General features: G+C 43.0%; 1 protein-coding gene across 8 annotated transcripts in view; it reads right to left on the minus strand.

Moving 5' to 3' along the window:
* Positions 1-23,254, minus strand: part of FYN (FYN proto-oncogene, Src family tyrosine kinase) — a 207,483-nt gene that overhangs the window by 17,994 nt on the left and 166,235 nt on the right. For 6 of the 8 annotated variants that reach the window (XM_008007307.3, XM_038001005.2, XM_073022418.1 and 3 more), the window contains 4 exons: positions 20,846-21,010; positions 17,059-17,238; positions 15,442-15,518; positions 15,191-15,344 (listed from right to left, as the gene is read on the minus strand). In XM_008007307.3, coding sequence (XP_008005498.1) covers positions 15,191-15,344; positions 15,442-15,518; positions 17,059-17,238; positions 20,846-21,010 — 576 coding nt within the window. Of the gene's footprint in view, positions 1-15,190; positions 15,345-15,441; positions 15,519-17,058; positions 17,239-20,272; positions 20,429-20,845; positions 21,011-23,254 lie in introns of all 8 variants that reach the window. The other 2 variants (XM_008007311.3, XM_073022420.1) reach the window with 2 other exon arrangements.

Raw genomic sequence — 23,254 nt, forward strand, 5'->3', positions numbered from 1 at the left:
AAAGACTGGGGTAGGTTTCCTACTTCTATGCTGCCAGAGCACCTCCCTCTTTGTAGTTGTCATTTTTTTTTCAGTAAATATTGCCTAATGAAGCTGTTATTATTAAAGTGCAATCAATGCGTGAATTGTCTGAAGGCTGTCTCTATCCACAGATACATACTGTGCTTGAGTGCTGGAGCATGTCTTCCCGGATGGCCAGCACACCTCCAGTACTGAGTACAGTGTCTGGTGCAGAGAAAGCACTTGATAAACAGGTGCTGAATGAATGAATGAGTAGCTGGACAGCCCTCCCCTTTTTGGCTGAATAACCACAGTTCCTTACAGAGCATATTATCAGTTCCCTGCCCTCTGGTGAGTCCTCTACTTGTCCTTGGTGACAGCACCAGGGTCACTGTCTGGATGCCCTTTTAAGGGTCTAACAATTGCCAATTGAAATGGAAAAGCAATAGCCACACACTAATGAAACTTAAAACACCTGGAGAACCCTGCATTTTCACTGCCAGTGTAAGTGTGTTCAGATCCCCTTTGGGTCGGAGTGAATGTATCTGAGTGAGGGAGCCCCACATTTTATTCTCTGAGGACAAGGGGGCCTAGTTCACTGGGGCTGCAGCTGGGGATGGGGGTGGTTAGTTACATCAGCAGAAAGACAAGGTGGCAAGGGGCCTTGGGAGAGTTGACAGCGAAACAAAGTGGAGAATCCTTAATAGACTGGATTAAGAATAAATTCTTAATAGACTGGGATGAATGTAAGTGACTAGACATCAACCATTTTGACCTCACTGAGCCCTGGTCTTCCTCATTTAAAGTAAAGTTAATAATCATCCATGCTTCAGGCAAGAGAAAGGAGAGGGCTGTGGATTTATTCAGTTATCAAAGTTTGTCCACAGAAATAACACAAACACCCACCACTGTTGGGCTGGCTTATTCTCTCTTTTTTCCTACCACCAGTATTTCTGGAGTATTCCCCAGTGCCCGGCACTGCACTTGGTACCAGGAGGATGAACAGTCTCTGAGAGTCATGGAGCTGGAAGCTTAGTTTGAGGGAGATAAAATAAATGAATGGCTTTTACATATGTCAACTACAATAAAGTGCTATGGAGAATAATAAGATGGGGTACAAGGACAGATTTTGTGGGACTCTGTAAGCTGCACGAGGATTCTGGATTCCATCCTAAGCGCAGAAAGTTACTGGGCTGTGAGCAGAAGTGCGATGACTTCCCACATCGTTCTTTTCCCTTGTCTTTTAAAACATGGAGGATAACACATCATTACCTTGAGAATGATTTATGATGAGACAGAATGGGAAAAGTGCTTTGACTTTTCAAAACTCTTCAAAAGCATCATGACATTTCAAGGCCCATGGGTGTCTATCAGCAATTAGCAATTGGGTAGATGATGCTTCCATTGTCACTTCTGTCATGTTTACTTAATGAGTGGCTCTGGGTGCATTTGTACTATTTTAGCACACTTCTCACATTTGAATAATACCAATAATCTTGGTAACAAAGCAGTAAAACTTAGCATAATCCAAAGCTCAAACATTTTTATGAGAAATGCATGAATTATTTTTCTGAGTTTATTCTTCCCCATGTTCTTCCTTTCTTTCCAAGCATTTTGCTTGTCTCCCCTGTGGGCTCTTCTTGCTTGGGTTTACTCAAGTAAGCTTCCTGCCTCTCCTGAGTAGCTAGGACTATAGGTGTGCACCACCATGCCTGGCTAATTTTTACTTTACTTTAATTATTATTATTATTTTTTTGAGACAGAGTCTCGCTCTGTTGCCCAGGCTGGAGTGCAGTGGTGCGATCTCGACTCACTGCAACCTCCACCTCACAGATACAAGCAATTCACCTGTCTCAGCTTCCTGAGTAGCTGGGACTACAGGTGCACACCACCATGCCTGGCTAAGTTTTGTACTTTTAGTAGAGACGGGGTTTCACCATATTGGTCAGGTTGGTCTCGAACTCCTGACCTCATGTGATCCACCCACCTCGGCCTCCCAAAGTGCTGGAATTACAGGCATGAGCCACTGCGCCCAGTCTAATTTTATGTTTTGTAGAGATGGGATCTTGCTATGTTGCCCGGGTTAGTCCTGGGCTCAAGGGATCCTCCTGCCTTAGTCTCCCAAAGTGCTGGGACTACAGGTGTGAGCCACCGTGCCTGACCTAACTTGGTTCTTGCTACCCCAAACACAACTAATCTAGTTCAGTTTGCTTTACTATAACCTGTGTCCTGCACTTAGCATGCTCACACTTGTTTCTTTTACACTGGCTTTGGAAATGCTCTCTTTCCCTTCACCTGCTTAGCTAAAGCCTACCCAGCTCCAGTCCCACTTCCTTCATGAAGTCATCTGTGATTACTCCAGCCTTCACTAATCTCTCCAATGCACCTAGCGCCTAGTGCTAGAAACAACAGTTTAATGCTTGATAATAGCAGCTACCACAATAGCTAAACATACACTGAGCGCTTGCTAAGAGTCAGCCATGCAAAGCACTGTGCACATGAGGTGGAGACCAGGAATAGTCTTGTTCTACAGATGAGAAAATGGAACGTAGACAGGAAAGTAATGTGCCAAACAAAGAACACGTGTAGATGGCAGAACTGGGATTTGAACCAAAGGCGCCAGAGCCTGACTGCATAAACGCTATACACTGTTCCACCATGTCCATGTCTCCTCTGTGTCCTTCTACTAGTTCTTTCATAAGTTATTTTAAAAATCTCCTTCAATAGAATGCAAATCCACTGAGGTTGGAGACACATATTTCTTCATAGCAACTTGCCTAAGGCTGGTTAAACAGCAATAAATGCTCTAACTAGCTAAAGGGTCCAGCCAGGCAGTAAGTTATCTGACACCCTGACGGTCAAAGTCATTCTTTTCCTTTACACAGACTTAATCAAACTAAACACAAAGAGTAACAATAGAGTGGTGTAATAAACTAATAATTTTCTTCACTCTTAAAAGTTATAGGAATAAAATCTTCCTTTCATACGACAGCACAGCCTGACTGATGCTCTCGGTTTTTCAGTGCCAACGGGATGACTGCCCAAAGTCATTATGTCAGGATGGCCCATCCCAAGCCCCAGACCACATTCCAGTTAATGAAGTCCCTCTATCCCTAGTGGCCAGGTAATCTGTTTTTCACTTCTGCCTCAAATAGAAACAGTCTTACTTGACTCAGTTACTTCCTGTTCTTTATGTGTTTTCATACATTAAGATGATGGCACAGGCATTTCAAATGCTCCAGTGAAGACTGCATATACTTTTGCTGCCAAATCACCTCCTGCAGTAAGAGTACATAAGCCGGTCAGGAAACGAGGAGTGGACGCTCTTCAGTGACAATGCAAAGCAGTCCAACTGTGGGCTGAGCTGGGATTGAGTAGTCACACTTGTGGAAGGACCAGTATGATCACTTAGGAAAGGAGCTTTCGAGTCAGGCATCCCTGTGCTTGCACACTGGATTTGCTGGTTGATCATTTAAAATGTCCCTAAGTCTCAGTTTCCTTGTCTGTAAACTGGGGATGATAACCTCCTAAGGTTGTGGTGAGAAGAATCGTTGATGTAAAAGGTTCAGCACAGCATCTGGCACCTGGTAATAGCTAAATAAATGCCAGCTGCTATTTTATTCAGATAGTAAAGGCCTAAAGTCACTGAGTTGCACTGGCAAATGCCATCAGCAATGCCAAAGCTCTCCAAACATCAGAAGAGGAAAAGAAGATAAAAAAAACTCTCATCAAAACACTCATCAACCAATCAGTGAGAATCTTCCGAGGGTCCACGATGTCCCCAGCACCCTGTGAGGCGCTCCTGGGAAAACCAAGCACAGGTTGCCTCCACCCTTGGGGTTTCTAGGCAGCCAGGGAGACAGAGAGCTCACAGGCAAATCCAACAGATAATTAAATGGTGGCACTGCCTTTAGGAAGAAGAGGGCTCAGCAGAGAGAGGAAAAGAGAACATGAGCAGGAGATGAGGGCTTCGGGGAGAGGTAGCCGCACTGAAATGATGCATGACCCATGGCTCTCCCTGCGGCAGGGAGGGTCAGGGCAGGGGCCAGGACAGACCTGGGTGGGCCCAGCTCACATCACCGGAGAACTGAACTGCCAAGTCTCTCTCTCTTTTATTTTTCCTGGTGACCAGGCCATCCATAGTCTCAGAGAATATCCCCTCTGGCTAAAAAACTAGATCAAGGTGGAGAAGGTGAAGTCAGTATTGAATAAAAGAAGCCAAATCCTTCCTACAGAGAATCTGAGCTGTGCCCTAATAGCATTTTCAAGGAGGAAACCCATTACTTTCAACAACAGACACTGCTTTTCTGAACCAAAGAGCCACCCAGAGCCCTTTTTAATTATAAAGCCACTAACTCTGAAAATTTTTATATCCAATATTTAATAGTATGCAATACTTCAACTTGAAAGTTACTCCGGGTAATAAAAGAAAAGAAATCACAAACAATGCCAATAACAGAAATTTGGTTTACAGGAAGGAGAGGTGACAAGGCGGTACCAGGACAGGATATCCTGTGAAAGAAGCAAAATCAAAGCTGACCTGACCTGGAACTTTGTGGTTACTTAAACAAAACAATGATTTCAAACCCAATGAAACTTGGCAAAGCAAAACTCAAAATTTTCACACTAGGCCAAGGGAATGACTTTCAGATTTCCCAAATGCTTCTGAAGTAATACACTGGGTGTTTTCCAGTTATCTCTGGTGACGCATTCTGTTGAAACTTCTACTTCAAGTTCATAAGGTTTTAGCATCACGCTTTTAAAAAAAAAATGAAAAGTAAATGTTACAATGGGTTAAGATTATATTCCATCTGAAATTTCAAAATGTTGAGCAAGGAGTTTGAGAAGGAGGGAGGTTGGGAGGAAGGAGGAATTCTGTCCCACCAGGGTTGTGAGTGGAGAAGGGACAAGTTAGGCCAAGGAGGACAAGAACCAAGGAGTGGAAGGTGGGCCTGAACATATTGCAAAGATAAGGTTGATTAACTAGGCACAGATCCAAAGTCTAATTGAGTGGAATCCATGGAAAGAATATTCAGGCTGATTGGGGTGAGCAAAGTTCCAAGAGAGCCCAGAGTTCAACACTGGACAGAGAAGAGATAGAAGGTCTATCAGTGGGTAATAAAAATCGAATCCAGGACAACTAGAGGACAGAGGGGAGTAGACTCATCTACCAGGGAGAATGCAGGGGCTAGGCTGGACTCTAGGTATTAATCCTGGGGTTTTGCAGTTGGGGAAGGATAGGCAGGATAAATTGTGGAAGGGCATTTCATCCAGACATGGAGGCTACCAGAAGGTAAACTGTGACATTCCTTCCAAATATCCCTAGAGGAGCCAGGAAGTAAAGGGAGGAAATTCTGGGCTGCTTGTCATTCTCCATCACCTCCCTTGCAATGGTGACCAATGCCAAACCCACTCTAACTCATGGGGGCAATGCAAAAGTAGAGAGTAAAATTAATGGGCATCTCCTGATATCATGGGTATTTGGTCCTTTTAAGAAGGAAATCTGAGAACCATCAAAGGGACTTTCCTTGGAGTACAGACTGTGTTATGGAGGCTTATTTAAGTGGTTATCTTGGGTGGGACTGAAGAAAAAAGGAGCCCTGCTTGCTGTTCCAGAATACTGAGGCTCTGAATAATTCCAAGTATCCTTCCAGTTTTCCAAGAGCCAGAAAGGAAGCAATATCAGAATAAAAATTCTGTAACTTGATTACCTCTGCAAAGAGAAAACAAAACAAAACAGACAGAATAAAAATTCTGATTCACAGCTTCAACAGGATAAACACTGTGTTTGTGGACTTTCAATCCAGAGCAAAAGACAAGGGCTTTGTAACCATCTGCACACTGCTGCCCAGGGTGGTGAGAGGAACTCACCTGAGTGATCAATGGATGTGTGGGATGTAGCTCAATGCAGAAATGATGCCAAGAATCCAGCCACCCCCAGAAGGGGCAGAGGGCCTGCGTCAGTCTGACTTCCTGCCACATGGCGAGCTAGGCTGCACGGGCAGCACTGGGTTTGGGGATACTGTGTGGGAACAGGTGGAGGTCATGGAGTTTGACTGGGAGCTCAGAAGGCATCAAAGGATAAGAGGATACACAGAAGACAAGTACCACTTTGGGGTGGCTTTTTCAAATCGTTCCCCCTTTCAATCTGGCACACTGTGCCAATAGGGGAGCCACCCTGGGGACAGCAGAGCAATGCCACTGAGCACCCTCCTTTGGCTGGAAGAAATGATGCTTCAGAACCTGGGGCAGTTTTCAAACGTACTGCGTGTCCGTGATTACCCAGATGATGCAAATGCAGGAGTTCCTTTTGCCAGCAAGGCAAGACAAGGAAGCCAAATGACATTTTTGATGTTTGATGGCAATCTGCAGTTCCTATTTACACACTTTAAAATCACAGAGGGTGACCATCTGCTTCCTTCTTGATGATTACTAAGAAACGTGGGCTGCACAGACTGAGGACTTGCTCTTGACCATTCATAAACCACCACCAAAAGGCTCTGCCCAAAACAGCACAAAGGAGAAAGAGATGCTAACATAGAATATACAATGGGACTGACGGGCACAGATAAAGGGAAAGGTGTGCAAAGCAGCTGGGCTTGAGGTGACCACTGCTTACCTCCAGTCCATCTGTATCCTCTGGGCAGAGTCAGAGCTGCCCGAGGGTGGGAATGAAAGAAATTGGTCCCATCTCCGACCTGAAACAGTTTTAATCTTTAAAGAGAGACTGTAGTAGGAAAGGGTGATTTAGAAATTAAAATTTCTTTTAATTTTAATCTTTGGCTTTCAACACACCCTTTCCTGGAGGAAAATGGATGCGGTCTACAATTCATCTCCATTTCCCTGCCAATTTGACCTGCTCCCCCTAACTATTAATCTGGGCCCCGAAGCTCCACGGTGGCTCAGCAGATAAACAAAGCAGTCCCTCCCAGAAACGAGGTGGAAGCTCAGAGCTTGAAGCGACAGAATACAAATGAAGGAGCTTTTCTGCTTAGTGACTGAAGTGTACCAAACTCGGATCCGGGAAGCTTGATTACAAGCAGCATGGTTCAGGCATGCGACTCAGCTCAGCGGGAAAGCCGTGTCTGACCTCGGAGGGCAGGGCATTCTGTCGGGCAAGTCCCCTGGGGTCTCTCCCTAGACAGCCCTCAGGATGACAGACTCTCAGTGTGGGCTGGGGAGTCAGGGGTTGGCGTGGTCGTTTGATGGTGGCACCACTGAGTTGGGAACACACTAGTCGGTGCTTAAGACAATGGCTTGCATTTTAAAGGGTTTGCTTTTCATCAAAGGATGGTTTGCTTCTCTAGCATGGGAAGAATTAGATTAAATTCAATAATTAAAAAGGTTTTTTTTTTTTCCCTTCCCTCTCCTGATATTTGCTGTTCAGGTCACAGCACACTGTGCAGGAATGGCAATGCTGTTGTTGACAGAGAACAAGAAATTCATGTGTTGACGGGGGCAGAGGGAGGGCATCTCATGGCGAGATCAGCCTTGATCTGCCACGGGATTACAGGGACCTCAGAAGCGGCTGATTAATAATTCTGCAGGAGCCCTTGAGCTGGAAAGCTGGCGCTCTGAGTCTAATAATCCCCAGTCGTAATACAAAGGAAGGACAGGAATTGAATTCACAGTTCTGGATTGTGAAATTCCAAATTCGAAAGAAACAGGGATCCACTTCTTCCTGAGTGTGTTTTTGTGTTTTTCAACCTAGCTGCCTGCTTGTCTGTGTTAAATGGCTACTGTGCTTTTTGAATCTAAAATCTGATTATATTTAATTAGTATAGGCATCTGGGATTTCTAATACACAAAGAGTTATTAAAGTAACAAATCTTTCTAAAATATGTTTTCTATGAAAGAATGTGTTAATTTATGCGGTAACAATTTTTTAACATGAAATAATTAACATGAAAACTGCAACAATTAGTAATTCTTCGTAGTCTAATTTATACTTGAATTTTCCTCCAGACAATAATCTATTCAATTTAAACCCCCAATACTGGGAGCATTTGAACAGACACATTTTTCTTCTTCTATTTAATACATAAGCCTAAACTTACAGCAGTCTTATACAAAGACCCGAATGTTCCTATTTTTATATATATTCCAAAGATCCAAAGATTATGTTTCCTTGACATTTGTTTCATTAATTTTGAACTTAAAAACAAACCAACCAAAACCATACAGCAACCCCAGTTCCTGTCCTTCGTGAGGATTCAAATCAGGAGAAAGGGCGATAGAGGCAGAGCCTCCATGTGGAAGCAGCCCCGATGGGAGGGATCAGGAAAACCCAAAGTGGGGGGGGGGGGTGTGTGTGTGTGTGTATGTGACAGAGAGAAACACAACTATTAGCATCCATTGGACCAATAATATTATAATAATATCACTATTACTACTATTGCCAGCTACCACGATCAGCTCAGCGTTGGCTTTGTGCCAACTGCTTTATGGTTATTCCCAGGGAAGCCATACAACAATTCTATGATATAGAAACTATTATTATCCCTGTTTTAAGAGGAGGAAACAAAAGCTCAGAGAGGTTAAGCAACTTGTTCAAGGTCTCACAGTGAATTAGCAGCAATGCTAAGTTTTATACCAAGACACTTTGATTTCATGGGTCATGCTCTTAACCAATCCAGGCCCTGCCATCTTTTGGAGGGGACTGAGGTGTACATGGGAAGAAGAAAAGAGGTCAAGCTATTTAAAAAAAAAAAAAAAAAAGAAAAAAGAAAAAGAAGAAGAAAAAACCCAAAATGGAACAAAACAAAAAAACACCAAAGTGTTGTGGGGAGGAGTTGGAAGAAGTGAAGAATACCAACAACTTCTACTAATTATCTTCTTGAATTCTTACAATCACCTTAAAGGTAACCAACACCAATCTTATTTTATGATGAGAAAGGTGAGGCTCAGAGAGGCCAGAGCTTATGCTCTAGGAATACGGCATCAGGATTTGAACACAGGCTTATCTAGCTGCAAAGCTCCTGTGCTTCCCATCACTCCAAAGACAATCTTGGAGTGTGCAAGGAATATTAATGCAATAAACAACCCTTTCTGGAGGTTCCTGCAGCCACAACAGCATTTGATTCCCAGAGAGAGCCATGCACATTGCTGAGAGACAACAGGAGAGCATGTCTCAGAAGAGTGTGGAGGGGTTGGTGACCTTGGTTATTTCCATTGCTGTAAACAAATATTTATTAAATACTACTATGTGCTCTCTGTCTACAAGGGCCCGCTGCTAGTCTTTAAACTAAATCACTTCCATAGAGAAGCAGTAAGAGCGGCTCCACAGATACTCGGGAGAACTGTTCCAGCCGTGCTCAGGCAGCGTGTGTGTGCTCAGGCAGCGTGTGTGTGCTCAGGCAGCATGTGTGTGCTCATGCAGTATGTGTGCTCATGTGTGCTTGTGTTGATGTGTGTATGCACATGCATCGGTGAAAATGCTGAGAAGGGCCATCTGATATTCAGAATTCACAAGATTAAAAACAAGAGAGGCAGCGCAGAGGCAGGGATAGTTCCCAAAAGAGAATGCAAATACGAGAAAACAGGCAAGCTGGCCAGACACAAGGACAGCGGATGCGTGACTCCCAGCTGTGTCTGGGGTGGAGGGGCCCTTGGAGCATGCAGGTATATCAAAGTGGTGACTGCCCAGATCCATTGACTGGCCCAGGCTATAAAATAGGGAGATAGTATTTTTTTCTGGAAAGACTGATTTTTTTCTCTATTGATTACTAATAGTGATTCTCTTTAAAAACTTTATAGATTGTTTTCAAGGAAAATGTATGTCAAATACAAAAAGTTGAGGTTATAAGGATGATTTTTACATTTTACAACTCTCAAAGAACTTTTATAGATAGCCCATGTAAGTTCCACACTAATGATGTGAGGTGACCATTTTTATTATCACCATTTTACAAATGATAAAAATGAGGCTCAAAGAGCTTAAATAACTGGCCTGTGGACACCAAGCTTGTAAGCGACGGAGCTGATTCAAAGCCAGGGACCCTAACATCCAACCTCTGGTTCCTCAGTCTCAATAGGCTGCCTCACTAGCAGCTTAGACGGAAGAACAATACTGGCAAATGACACACTGAGTGTGTATTCTCCTTTTTAAAAATATGTCCACAAAATCTGTTAGGGAGTAACTGCAAGTGCTAACCTAGGTTTGCCCCGTGACTAGCAATTTCACTGGAGAACACAGCCCAGAGAGACGAGGACATGTATGTACCACCACAGCACCCTTATTTATAATAGTTTCAGTTTGGAAATGACCCCACATGTTCAGTAACAGTAGAATGGAGGCTCTGTGATGTATTTGTACAGTGGAATACTACCCAGCCATGAAGAGAACTACTGTTCCATGCAGCAATATGGAAGAATCTCACAGACATAAGAATGGGAAAGAAACCAGACACAAGAGTAATACTATAGGATTCATGTCTGTGACATTCATTTACAGGCAAAACGTACCAATCTATGGTGCAAAGAGTGGGAAAAAGGCTATTTGTGGGGGTGGTTACTGACTGGGAGTGGGAATAAGAAGTCTTCTGGGGTGCTGGAAGTATTCTGTCTCTTTATCTTCGGGGTGGATTCAGGGGCATACGTGTACGTAAAAATTCATCGGGCTGCACACTTCAGATTTGTTCATTTTACTGTATGTGTGTTATAGCTCAATGAAGAATAAAAAGGTATCCACAAAAGGAAGTTATGCTTACACACAGCCACGTCTGTCTGAACTTGTTAGGTTTAAATCAACATTAGTCGGCACTGAAAGCTCATGAAGAAAAAACTAGAGTCTGCAGAGAATTTTCCCACTGCTTCTCATCTGCTTGTGTGATCGCTGAAGGAAGTGATGGCCGGAGGGGCTGTGAACTTCCAGAAGCAAGGCTTGTGACATCCGCCTATGTTGGGGGTCACAGGAGACAGGTGTGGTATGGAAGTGTACGGACAAGAAGATGGACAGTAGATCCTTGTGGTGCCTGTGGTGAGCTCTGGAATGATTCCGGGAGGAAGATGCGGTGCTAGGGTAGGGAGGCAGCCGTGACTAGACCTTAGGGGACGGCTGGAAGGCTGAGAGCCCAGCTGTGGCAGTGAGACCCAGTGAGGGCACCCCAACTCATCTCTCTGGGCTTGGAGGACCACCACAACCATCTCAAGCTTAACAGATAAAAACCCAAATGCATCCTCTTTCCTGAAGGTAAGATCTTCCCAAGTCACTCATTTCTGTTATTGGTAATGCCATTCTCATGATCACCTGCATTTGACTACTTGGGAATTATCTTTGATTTTTCTCTCCCTTTCCTGAATAGTGTTTCAGACTTTCCATTGTATCTACAATCCATTCACTCATTTGTTTATTCCCCAAGAACTTAGTGTTGTACCAGATAAACCAATAGTAACAAGCAACATTTATCACTATGTGCTGGGTACCCTGTTAAGCACTTTACATGCATTGTTTCACTTAATCTTTGCAAAAATGCACACAGCAGACAAAATGTCTTTCCATTTTACAGATGAGTAAACTGAGGCATGCAAAAGTTAAATAACTTGCCTAAGGCACCAGATCGTCAGGTGGTACAGCTGGATATCAAACCCGGTTCCATCTGATTTCAACAATGCCCCACGTGTTCCTCCTCATGCTTGCTGACTGTCCTGCGCAGTCTTAGGCTTCTTGATATCGGTAGCTCCTAATAAAGTCCCTTTCATTGACAAGGCACTCAAATAACTGATGTTGGCATTATTTAGAGACTCTGATTGGGCAGAATTTAGCAAAGTGTTTATAACTAAAGAAAAACCATCTGCTGTAACTGAGTGAGATGTCCAGGTAATAGAGAATAAGCAATCCCTCCAAATTTCTAGTTGCTTCTAGAGTGCTGTCAGTGGAAGGCCATCCTCACAGGCTCAGGGCCTGGCCTTGACCTCCTCCCTGACATGGGCTGCTGCTCAGTCCTGGGTACCTGGGGTGGTGGGAAGCAAGGAGCACAGGAAGGACTGTGGAACCTGGCTCCACACTCCAATTCTGCTTGTGCCCTATGCAATGCCACCTCATCTGCCCAAGGGGTGACAGATATTTCAGTGCTCCCTGAGATGGGAAACTCACAACTGTTTTGAAAACAACTGTCATTCATGGTCCTAAAATATCTGTGTTTGGCGCATGTTTCCGAATGCCGCCTGCATTCTCATAATCAAGATGCAGCATGGCTGTGGCCTGTGGGTAACATAAAACCCGACTTGCAAATATTATTAGGCACGCGGACCAGCTGTCTGGAGGAGCTGATTAATTCCCCGCAGAAACTTCAGCACGCAGCACACATGCCATCTGCAGAGTACACCAGCAGATACACACCAGGCCCTTTCTGCTTCGTAAAGCGGCCGGGGCAGGGTGGGCCCTCGGGAGGAATTTGATAAACAGCTGGGTTGTCCCCGTGCTGGAAAAGGAAGGTCTCTCCAACTTCCTCACACAGGCACACTAGAAGGTGCTCCTTAAAAACAGCCCCATAAAATACAGGGGAAAGGGGATGCATGGCTAATCCTCTCCAGCTTGATTTTCAGTTCTTTTTATCACTGACTTGATGAGCAGCAGTCAGCATAACTTAGGATGGTAGATGCAACAGGGCCAGCCATATCTGGATTCAAATCCTGGCTCTGCTCTTTTACTAGCTGTGTGACTTTGTAGAAATTACTTAACCCCTCTGAGTCTATTCCTATTGTTTCCCTGCCCGGTCCTCACGTTTCCCCTCCGGCCTGGTACCTGGAAGGTATTTGATAAATGGCTCTGCTACTTCCTACCCCTCTGCGCAGGACAGCATTTCTTTTATTCTCCTTGGACATCCTGGGACCCCCCGCAAGCTTCGCTTTCCCCCCTGCCCAGTTCAGTTCTCCAGCTCACTTACTTCTTCCTTCTCTCTTTCCAGTGTTTGGCATGGATTTGAAGGTGTTTGGAAAAGGGAGGAAAGAAGAAAAATGTTTGAAGAAGGAAGGATGGGACCCTAGATTTGGAAATTAAGTAAGGAAATGTAGTACAAAGGCTACAAGGTTGGCCTTTCAAAAGGGGCTCTGATAGCACCTGGGGACACGATGGTGGAGCTGGGCAGCCGGCAGAAGGGCAATCAGGACAGCTAATGCAGAGGAACAGTTTGGGGCCAGGCTGAGGGCAGCAGCCTGATGGGAGGGGAATCAGCGAGGGTGCCAATCACCCAGGGCCATAGCCTGAGGAGCCTCACTCCAGTGAGTAAGGTGTGGACTAAACCCCCAGGCCCTGTTAACACTGTTAACAGCACCCCTGCCTGTGTCCTCTGGCTCCTGGCCTGACAACCTTCTCATTTGCCCATGGTTCATGAGCATTAACCACAAACCCCAGAGAGTCCAAAGTCCTGGAAAAGGGGAGAAACTCAACTCACACACAGAAGGGTGAGCACACGGCTCTATTCTAGCCCTTTCCTTAATCAAATATTCATGTCTCACCTTCGCCCACTTTCCTTCCAAGTCTAAGGAGCTGGATCTGACAGACTTGCCTCAGGATAAAGTCCCTCATTCAGGGCAAGTCTCAGATCCACTGGCACTCAGGTCCTCTCGGCTCCCTCGCCTCAAAATCACATGCACATTCCTCTCTGGACGGCCAGTGCCAATCAAAGCTGCAGCGCGCCTTTGATTAGAGATACAGCACGCCATCTGGCCCAGCACCGGGGGTGTATGTGTGTGTATAACACATGGGCAAGCTTGCTGTGTGGGCATTTGGCTCCAGGACAAGAACTGCCACGTGTTGGGGAAATTCAAATAGCTGAGCTGTCTGACCGACATGTAATTCAGCATTTGGACAGTATCGGTAGCAGCCAGGGTCTTAGTTTAACATTTTTCCTCATCACTTGAGACTGCTAAGAATGCTTCCATTCTTAGAGTCAAATGAAGGGAGAGGATAATTGGCATGAAATGAAAGAATCAAGAGGAGGAGGAACAGGGGCAAGAGAAGGAGGAGAAAGAGAAAGAGAAAGAGAAAGAAAAGGACTCCAGAGGTGGCCATTATGAAATGCAGTAGAAAGCACCACCCTGTAATACATTCCAGTCACTGCTCGGCTTTGCTTGGGATGACTAGGCTTTGGTTAAAAATACCAACAATGAAAGTTCCCCCTTGCTCCAGTTATAAACATTATGTTCTACATGAGGAGCCTGTATTCGATTGCAAACTGCATACTTAGTCCCACAATTTTACCTGGTGACCACTTTGTAAGGATCCAGAAACAAAGAAAATATTCCTAAAAACTCCTTTCTAGTATCTGGTGCTCTAATAGCACCTGAAAAGCTGCCTCACTGGAATGGCTGCTGAATTGATATATTTCACTTGAAGGCTAATTGATAGAAATTTTTGCAGAGGGTGGGATGAAGGGGATGATGAAAGGAGGTGGAGATTTTCGAGGAACTATGCTGTTACCATCTATAGTCTTTCTAACTCCTCTCTCCACTCTCCCTCTCCCTGCTCTGGACCCATAAGGATTCATCCCTGAGTTCCTGTGACCTCTACTTCTGGTTGGGTCTGGTAGAAGATCTGGAAGTGGGCTAAAGAGTCGGGTTGGGTATGAGTCCCCAGATCCACTCCTGCCATCTCTCTCTATTGAGGAGGCCCTCTCTGTGCAGTGGCCTATTCTGACTTCTCGTGCCCACTTCTCTGCCCCCTTGCCTTTGAGGCTTTGGTTCTGTTGCTGTTACAGGCTCCGAGATACTGCACCATGCTCTGTTGGCTTTCTGAAACCCTGCCTATACCTTTGTAAAAAACTCATTTCTTAACTTCTCTAATTTGAACATGCCTTCTGCTTTCTGCTGGGACACAGACTGATTGAACGATGAACTAAAACTTGACGATCCCTTGGCTTTCCCCAGCCTTCTTTCTCCAAAAGCAGAGTATCCTAGGCCTAGATGCTGTGAGGAGACCAGCATGAGCCAACAGGACCACAGCAGCAAATACCAATACCCACCCACCTACCCACCAAAAACCAATATCTCATTCCTCCACTCAGCCCACAACAGTCTCCCACCTGCAGAGCTGTCAAATTCCTGCCAGATCAAGGAGTCCAAACCCAGCTGACGAATGACATTTCAGGTATTTTCTGAAGGAAGGGAAGGTAAGGAGGAAGGAAGGGCCGTGCGGTAAGTGACTGTTCTCATGGCTGTGATCACGAGCCATTGTCATTCAAGTGCCCACCTTGTCTTGCTGTGTACTCATTGTCTTCGATCAATCGGGCCAATCCGAAATCAGCAATCTTGCATATGAGTCCATTCCCCACTAGAATGTTTGCTGATCGCAGATCTCTATGGATATAATTCATGCGCTCGATGTAAGCCATTCCTGCAGCCACCTGTGGGAACCCAGGGAACAGGACATGTTACACCATGACCCAATGTACTTACACGTCATTAAACCTATGGCACATCAAGTTACCCTGCAGGGCTTACCTGTGCTGCCATGTCCACAAGATTTGGTAATTTCAGAGCTCTTCCTTCTCCATCTTTTAAGAAATCCAGTAAACTTCCTATGAAAAAAACATAAAATCATTTCAATTTACTTTGAAAGATAATTCCCAATGGAGAGTTGTATTTGGTTTTCTTATTAAAAGTAATAAGGTAGTCAAATGGAATAATGCCATCCATGGGGGGGAAAAGATTTATATTAAAAAGCAGGATAGAAAAAAGTATATGCATGGAGAAGTAACAGTTTTACCTTTTAAAAACAAACAGCATTAATTCCATTTCTAGGAATAACAATAAATATTTGATAAAACTAGAAGAAATGGGACTCAATCTCCCTTTATGTCATAAAGAGGAACCTATGAAGAACTGCACCTCTTCAATCCCATTCCCCAATCACCCCTGCACAAAGAATGGATGTGGGGAAAATACAGCCCAGCTGAGTGGTCCAAAGCTGTGGTCTTGGGACTAGCAGCTACAACAACATAAGGGAACTTGTTAGATATGCAAATTCTCAGGTCCCATCCCCGATCGAGGAAATCAGAAACTTTGAAGGTTGGGTCCAGAAACTTGGGTTTTAAGAAGCCCTACAGGTGATTCTAATAATACAAGGTAAAGTCTGAGACTCAGTAGCTTAGCTTATTTACAGATTTTGAATCAAGAAAAGACAATCTGAAGAATATGGGCGGGGCAGATGGTTCCCCTTAATTAGATCATAGCCAGCCAAGCCTTAAATCAGACATCTGAAACAAAACTGGAAGCTTCAGAGCCACTATTATAACACAACAAGGCAGGGATAATCATTTGCAGAAGGTGGAGGCTTCTGATGGTCATCAGTGATATTTTATGCTTTAATCACAAAGTTATTTACAAAATAACCCTGGATACAAAGGACAAAAAACAGTTTGCCAGAAAAAAATTTCCATTATATTTTAAAAGCAAGTACATGGAAAAGAAAAATTACACTGGTATCCTCTGATGTACAATGTATTGCCTTTCAAGACTGTTTCTTGTTTGGTTCATCTATTTTTCCAAAACAAAATGATCTCTGGTCTTATCCCCAACAATGCTGGTTTGATTAGAAAGACAGAGGGGTTGTGGGGGAGAGAATGTGAGAATAAATGTGGTCTCTGAAAGCATGTAATTTCATCATCTGACTAAGAAGAGAGCTGGAAAAAAATAAGATGTTCAAATGATGGAGACTAAACTTAGCTTAGAGAAGCAGTGTCTCATATTAATTGTTTAGCCCTGCCAAAAGGAAATGCAACAAAAGCTACTACATTCAAAATAACAGCAAACTATCATAACCCTCTGTACCACCTGATATGAAAAAGGAATGTTTTAATTATGGAGAGGAGCTTGAATTTCTGACACACATAACATGTAAAAGGTATTTGGCATTTCATAAGGATTTGGGGCGGGGCAAACTCAAGGTTAGTCTGTTTTAAAAATGTTTTCATTAATGAGGGCATAACTGGTGGTTCCTAATGGGAATACTTGACTCAGGCAGAAACTAGAAAAGAAGCAAGTAGGAAGCCTCCATTTCTCTCCCCCAAACAACCTCTAAGGCACTGTATGCTGGAGACAGGAGAGGCTTTGCCCAACCTTTATTCATATACTCGGTGACGATGTAGATGGGCTCCTCAGACACCACTGCGTAGAGCTGGACCAGCTTGTCGTGCTTCAGCTTCTTCATGATCTGCGCTTCCTCAAGGAATGATTCGGGGGACATTGTGCCTGGTTTAAGAGTCTTTATGGCTACTTTTGTGTTTCCATTCCAGGTACCTACAAACATCCCAGAACATGAAGTCAAACCAAAGATCTTCTTTTGATGGAAAAAGAGGGTTTTGACCACCAGCTATTTGCATAAAATTAGATTTTAAATTTAAAACACTTAATACAGTTTTTGTTGAACAAAGACATTCAATTGCAAGGACTCTGTCAAGTATTTTAACAGAAAAAATGTGTTTCTTTGTGGGGATGGCAAGGATGGCTATATTAAGATTTATAATTCATTAAAATGTTTTAAAATTTTGATATATACCACTCTGGCTTTTTTTGGTGCAGTCATATGATTACACATTTATACCAAAAGTTCTGGACTGCTGTTTACAGTGATGAAAGTCCAGGGCTTGGAACAGGCCTGGCCATCTAATAGCTGTCCCTTAGGGAGTACAGTGGGCATGGAAGAAATTAGATTATTTAAGTTTATGGGGTGTGCCATTTAAAAATATGGCACCACATGAGGATGTCTGGAAATTACCTTTAGACTTTCAATGTCTGCAATGGACAAGTTACTTGACTGAGTCCTTGTACAGGTGTGCCGAGCGTGCTGATAAGCACTGGCAAGGAGCTCACAGTCTGCTTGCCAATACTTCAACCAGGTAAGGCAAATTCCTCAGCTTTACTGATGGCTAGCCACAAGAACAATGGCTTCTATCAGGTAGGTAGACAGGGGAAATTAAACAGCAGCTGAGAGGGAACAGAGATATTTAAATTTAGCATGTTAAAGAAAACCTAGCAAATCTGAAGGCAAGGCCTGGATTATGATTGTCATCAGTTAACCTCATCTGTAAAATACAGGAATGGAATTGGATTATCTTTTGGGTCTCTTTCAGCCCAGCATTAAAAAAACAAACCCACACCTAGGTTCTATGTGTATTCCATTATTAGACCTGTGATGCTGAGGAATAACTGTATAAAGGGGAAACAACCTGCTAATTTAGATTATTTTCTATTTGAAAAAGAAGACTGCTTTAAATTAAGATTTTTATATTTAATATAACTGACTTTGGAATTTAAGGATTCTGTAAATTGGAGTTCTTATTATCCTGTTAAAGACATGTTCATACAATTACAACATGCAACCTACAAAATATAAATTATGAAAAAACAAGTGGCTTAAAGAAAAGTTCATTTAAACTTCATAAAATATCTGCCCACTAAGCATTCATGGGAAATTTGGTGATTTATAGGTGATCTTTGCTATTTAAGACTCAGCACCCAAAATTTTAAATACATTAAAATCTTCCTCTGTAATGCAAACCTCATTAATTGCATAGACACCCATCCCAATTCTGCTGGGCATGTCATCTTGTGTTTATTGGAAAACAAAATGTGAACAGGATATGTCATGATTTAAAGTTGATATCTGTAAAATTTGAAAACAAATTTTCTTACAGGGTCTAATTCTCTGTGATTGTGTGAGTAATTTGACTAAAATCCTCTATTATTAGAGGGTGAATGAAGAAGAAGGAGGTCATATATTTTATGATACTTGAGATAAAGTCCAGAGAGAGATGGACACAATAATGTGGATTTATTAAACTAGCTAACTCATACATATATATGTGTATGTCTGTCTATTACCTATTTATCCACCTACCTACCTACATATATCTTTGTGGTACTTATTACTTGCTGGGCTATATGTTTTTTTTTTTTTTTTTTTTCTTGAGACGGAGTTTTGCTTTTATTGCCCAGGCTGGAGTGCAATGGCACGATCTCTACTCACCGTAACCTCTGCCTCCCGGGTTCAAGCGATTCTCCTGCCTCAGCCTCCCGAGTAGCTGGGATTACAGGCATGTGCGACCATGCCCAGCTAATTTTGTATTTTTAGTAGAGGCAGGGTTTCTCCATGTTGGTCAGGTTGGTCTCGAACTCCTGACCTCAGGTGATCCGCCTGCCTTGGCCTCCTAAAGTGCTGGGATTACAGGCGTGAGCCACTGCGCCCGGCCACCTGTATTAACTCTTTTAATGCAGACTACACCTAAAGATCTGTACCCACACATAGCAAAGGGTACTGATCAATACTGTTTTGAATGAGTTCTGAGGAAGGAAGATGGAGGATGCCATAAGTATCAATATCGTTTCACTGAAACAGGTTTTCGAGTGGGGCCTAAATCCATGAATTGTTTCTAAGCAAAGCTGCAATTGACCCAAAAGGGCTATAAAAGAAATTACAAAGGCCCAGTGTAGCCAGCCTTATCAATGACAATCAAATAAAGAGAAGTATGTATGTCTACTGAGTATCTACTAGCCGCAAGGGACTTTAAACATATTAACCCATGTAATCCTAAAAATAATCCTATAAAATAAGTATATTCTGGGCGGGCATGGTGGCTCACGCCTGTAATCCCAGCACTTTGGGAGGACGAGGCGGGCAGATCACCAGGTCAGGAGATCGAGACCATCCTGGCCAACATGGTGAAATCCCGCCTCTACTAAAAATACAAAAAATTAGCTGGGCGTGGTGGCAGGCACCTGTAATCCCAGCTGCTTGGGAGGCTGAGGCAGGAGAATTACTTGAACCTGGGAGGCGGAGGTTGCAGTGAGCTGATATCATGCCACTGCACTCCAGCCTAGCGACAGAGCAAGACTCCGTCTCAACAACAACAAAAAAGTATCATTCTAATTTTACAGAAGAAAAAACTGAGGCTTAAAGGAGTTAAATATGCCCTTATTTATGGTTAATTAGCTAGTAAGGATTCAAACCCAGGCCCATTGAGCAAAATGCCCATGGTCTTTCTTATGGCTGCCCATATACAGTATCTTACCTTCCCATTTCTTAGGAAGAGGAAACACCAGATTCGTAGTGTACTGGTTTCCTGTTCTGCGGGTGCCTTAATTAACCACGTGAAGTAGGACAGATGAGCACAGCAAGGTATCAGCATATTCTGAAAATCTGGATGGTCTGTGCCTGTCTAGTTATCCAGGTAAAGTGTCTTTGTCCCAATGGCTGTGTGTGCATTTTTGTTCAAAACCATCCTTTTAATTGGCTTTGAGATGCAGCCAAAACAAAATGTGCCCTCTGCCTTACCAAGCCACACTTCAGCGAAACACCCCTGACCCAGCTTCTTCTCCAGACACAACGAACGACGTGCAACTTCCCAAGCATCTTTAGCCAATCCAGAAGTTTGTGGGGTACAACTTGATGCAATCACAGTTAAGTTAAAACACAAACCATCAGCTTTCTCTACAGGAAAGGGAATTAATAAAGAAAACACAGTCCTTATAATCCATAATTACGCATGCACTAGGAAAGATGGAAGGTGACTTGCCCGTTAGGACGACACTTAACAAATATTTACTTTTGGAAATGAAGGGCAAGACATTTTATGGCAGCTGGAACATTCCTTGGACCATTTGCTGGTTTATGAATTGAGAGTCATGTAATAGTACAACTTGAGCCATTTGCCAGTTTTGCCCACTTACTATCTTTTTTTTAGAAATTCCAGAATGTTAAAACCAAAATTGAAATTATTATTCCCCACTATTAGGAATTAAAACTTTCTTCCCGGTCACACAGTCTTTATTTTTCACCTTCCATCTTTGGTGTTTGGGATTTCCCAAACGGGGAAGCTAATAATAGAGTAATTGAGTCTCAGCATACCCATCCATACTTCCCCAAACTGCCCATTTCCCAGTCTCTTGATCAACTGCAGGGATTCTCGAGGGATTTCCCAGACATCTTTGGTTTTGACAGACAGATCGGTAAGCCTTGGCATCCCTTTGTGACAGGGAACTACTAGGCGGCAGCAGAGACCTGCAGCTCTCTCTGATGGAGCAGGGCAGGGGCAGGAGAGGGAGAGAAGAGCAGAACACATGTAATGACAACACTCCTAAGTGTAAACCCACACGAGCGGCGCACAGTGCTCCTCAAACAGTGCTACACCAGCAGACGACCACACACATCGTGGAACACCAGCAGCACACAGCGCTACACCAGCAGATGACCACACACACGGTGGAAGATCAGACGCCACACACAGAAACATTTTCATTGGAGGTAGAATAGAGGACGTTTTAAATTTAGACTACTCCATAAGCCCAGGTACGATACAGTCTGTACATAGATATACACACAGGCTGCTTTGGTTTCTGTACTCACTGAGTAAGAAAAACGTTTTCAGCTCAATGTGCTCATAACATGTTTTTGGGAATGCTGAAAACATCCTTACTAATTTCAAAAAGTGGTTTTGGATTAAAGAATGTCAACATGACTGTTCCTCCCCACCTTTAGGATCTAGATTACCCAGGGGATTAGGGATCTGTCTACATGACTATATTTAAAATTATAACTTTAGTGGAGGATTCTTCTACAGAACATTAAACTGTCATAAACTAGTAAGGCTGAAGATTATAAGTGATGGGGGAAAAAAAAGAAGTCACTTATTTTAGTGATTTCTTTGGCTTTCTAACTGATTCCATTCCACCAAGTCAGATACTCCTGGGCTGCTGCTTTGATATTTTCCATTTAAAAAAAAAAAAAAACCACCTTTTAACAGTCTTCAATGTATAATTTAGGTGTCTGGTTTGAAAGGAGAAAGAATGGAAACTAAAATTCACAGAAATTCAAGACATGAAAAAATGTATTCTTTATAAAAAAAAAAAGAAGGGAAAAAGTAGTTATCACTCGGAGGTTTTTTTTCTCTTTGTCTTCTTTCTTTCTTTCTCTTCTTTTTTAAAAAGAATATAACCTTTTAGAGTCTGGCAGTGCTAAGGAGAACTTAAATGCCAAGTAAAAATCAGTCAGGCGAAAAAAGGTAACAAAGAATAAGAAATCAGGGAGTGACAAAAGCTGACAGAGCCTGCCCTGGGAGGCGGACAGACCCCCGCTCCCTCCCGCTCCCTCCCGGCAGCCCCAGAACCAGGGAAAGCAGATGTGCTGCTGGGCTGTAACTTGCTTTTTACTCCTTTCTTTTTGATGGAATCAGGCTCTGAGATGTTTAGGTAGGAAATTATTTATGTGTCAATATTTCAAAGGCATTTTATTGTGTGAGAGAGAAAGAGGGAAGAGGGAAAGCCAATATAAAAACAAGTCTAACGTGAGACGGATTTTTTTCCCCGAGATTAAAAAAAGTGTCTATTGTTCACATCTCCTCCTTCCTTCCAGCTCTACAATGTTATTAAGGTGCCCTTTCAAACACAGTATTTTCAAATGATCCAAACCCTGGGGATCCTGCTGATGTTTGGCTGTAATGAAATATATTTCAGCGTTTGAAAAATCCTTACAACATGCAGGCATTTTGAGTATATCACTTAAGCTCAGGGAGATATTCTGTTCCGTTTCTCCCAAATGTTTCATTAGAATCCACATAAACCAAGTTAGCCAATGCCATAATCAACTAGTACTGCAGGTGCTGTGAGTATGTTCTATTGTTCATTAGTGCCAGGGATCAACAGACATTTCTTATTGTCATTTTTGAAAGATTGCTTTTTCATGCCAAAAATTATACATACATATTTCAATGATTGTGCACAGAGCAATAGTAGAGGAAAATCATATACTATCTTTTGAGTCTTGCCTTTGTCCTGGAGAACAATAGAAAATGGAGAAATGGGTCACACGAAAAAAAAAACCTCTAGGCTTAATAGGATATAGACATGTGTCTGTACACGTGCACCTATATCTATAGGCACATGTGAACATGTATTATATAGTGGTATATAATACTTGCTAATCTAGGAAAGAAAGCAATCATTTTAACAATTGCACATAAAACCACAGTCTTTGATAAAATGTATAAACTGCACACCTAATATTTATATGTTTTCAGAAACAACAAAATAATGGTGATATCTGGGTGTTAGGACAGAGACTGATGTGTGTTTTAAAGTTTAATTTAACACAAGAAGACATAATAGATCTAAGAGCTGTGGGTTGTGTAAGTCTAAGTCTAGTTAGGAAACAGCAGTATTGGTGGGAAACATGATAAATGGCTTGCATGAGAATGAAATGTACGTGCAGCTATTCCTGCAACAGTGCTGAGCGTAAAGTGATGGTGGAAACACAGTATTC

The sequence above is a fragment of the Chlorocebus sabaeus genome, chromosome 13, assembly GCF_047675955.1.
Source record: "Chlorocebus sabaeus isolate Y175 chromosome 13, mChlSab1.0.hap1, whole genome shotgun sequence".
Lineage (NCBI taxonomy): Eukaryota > Metazoa > Chordata > Mammalia > Primates > Cercopithecidae > Chlorocebus > Chlorocebus sabaeus.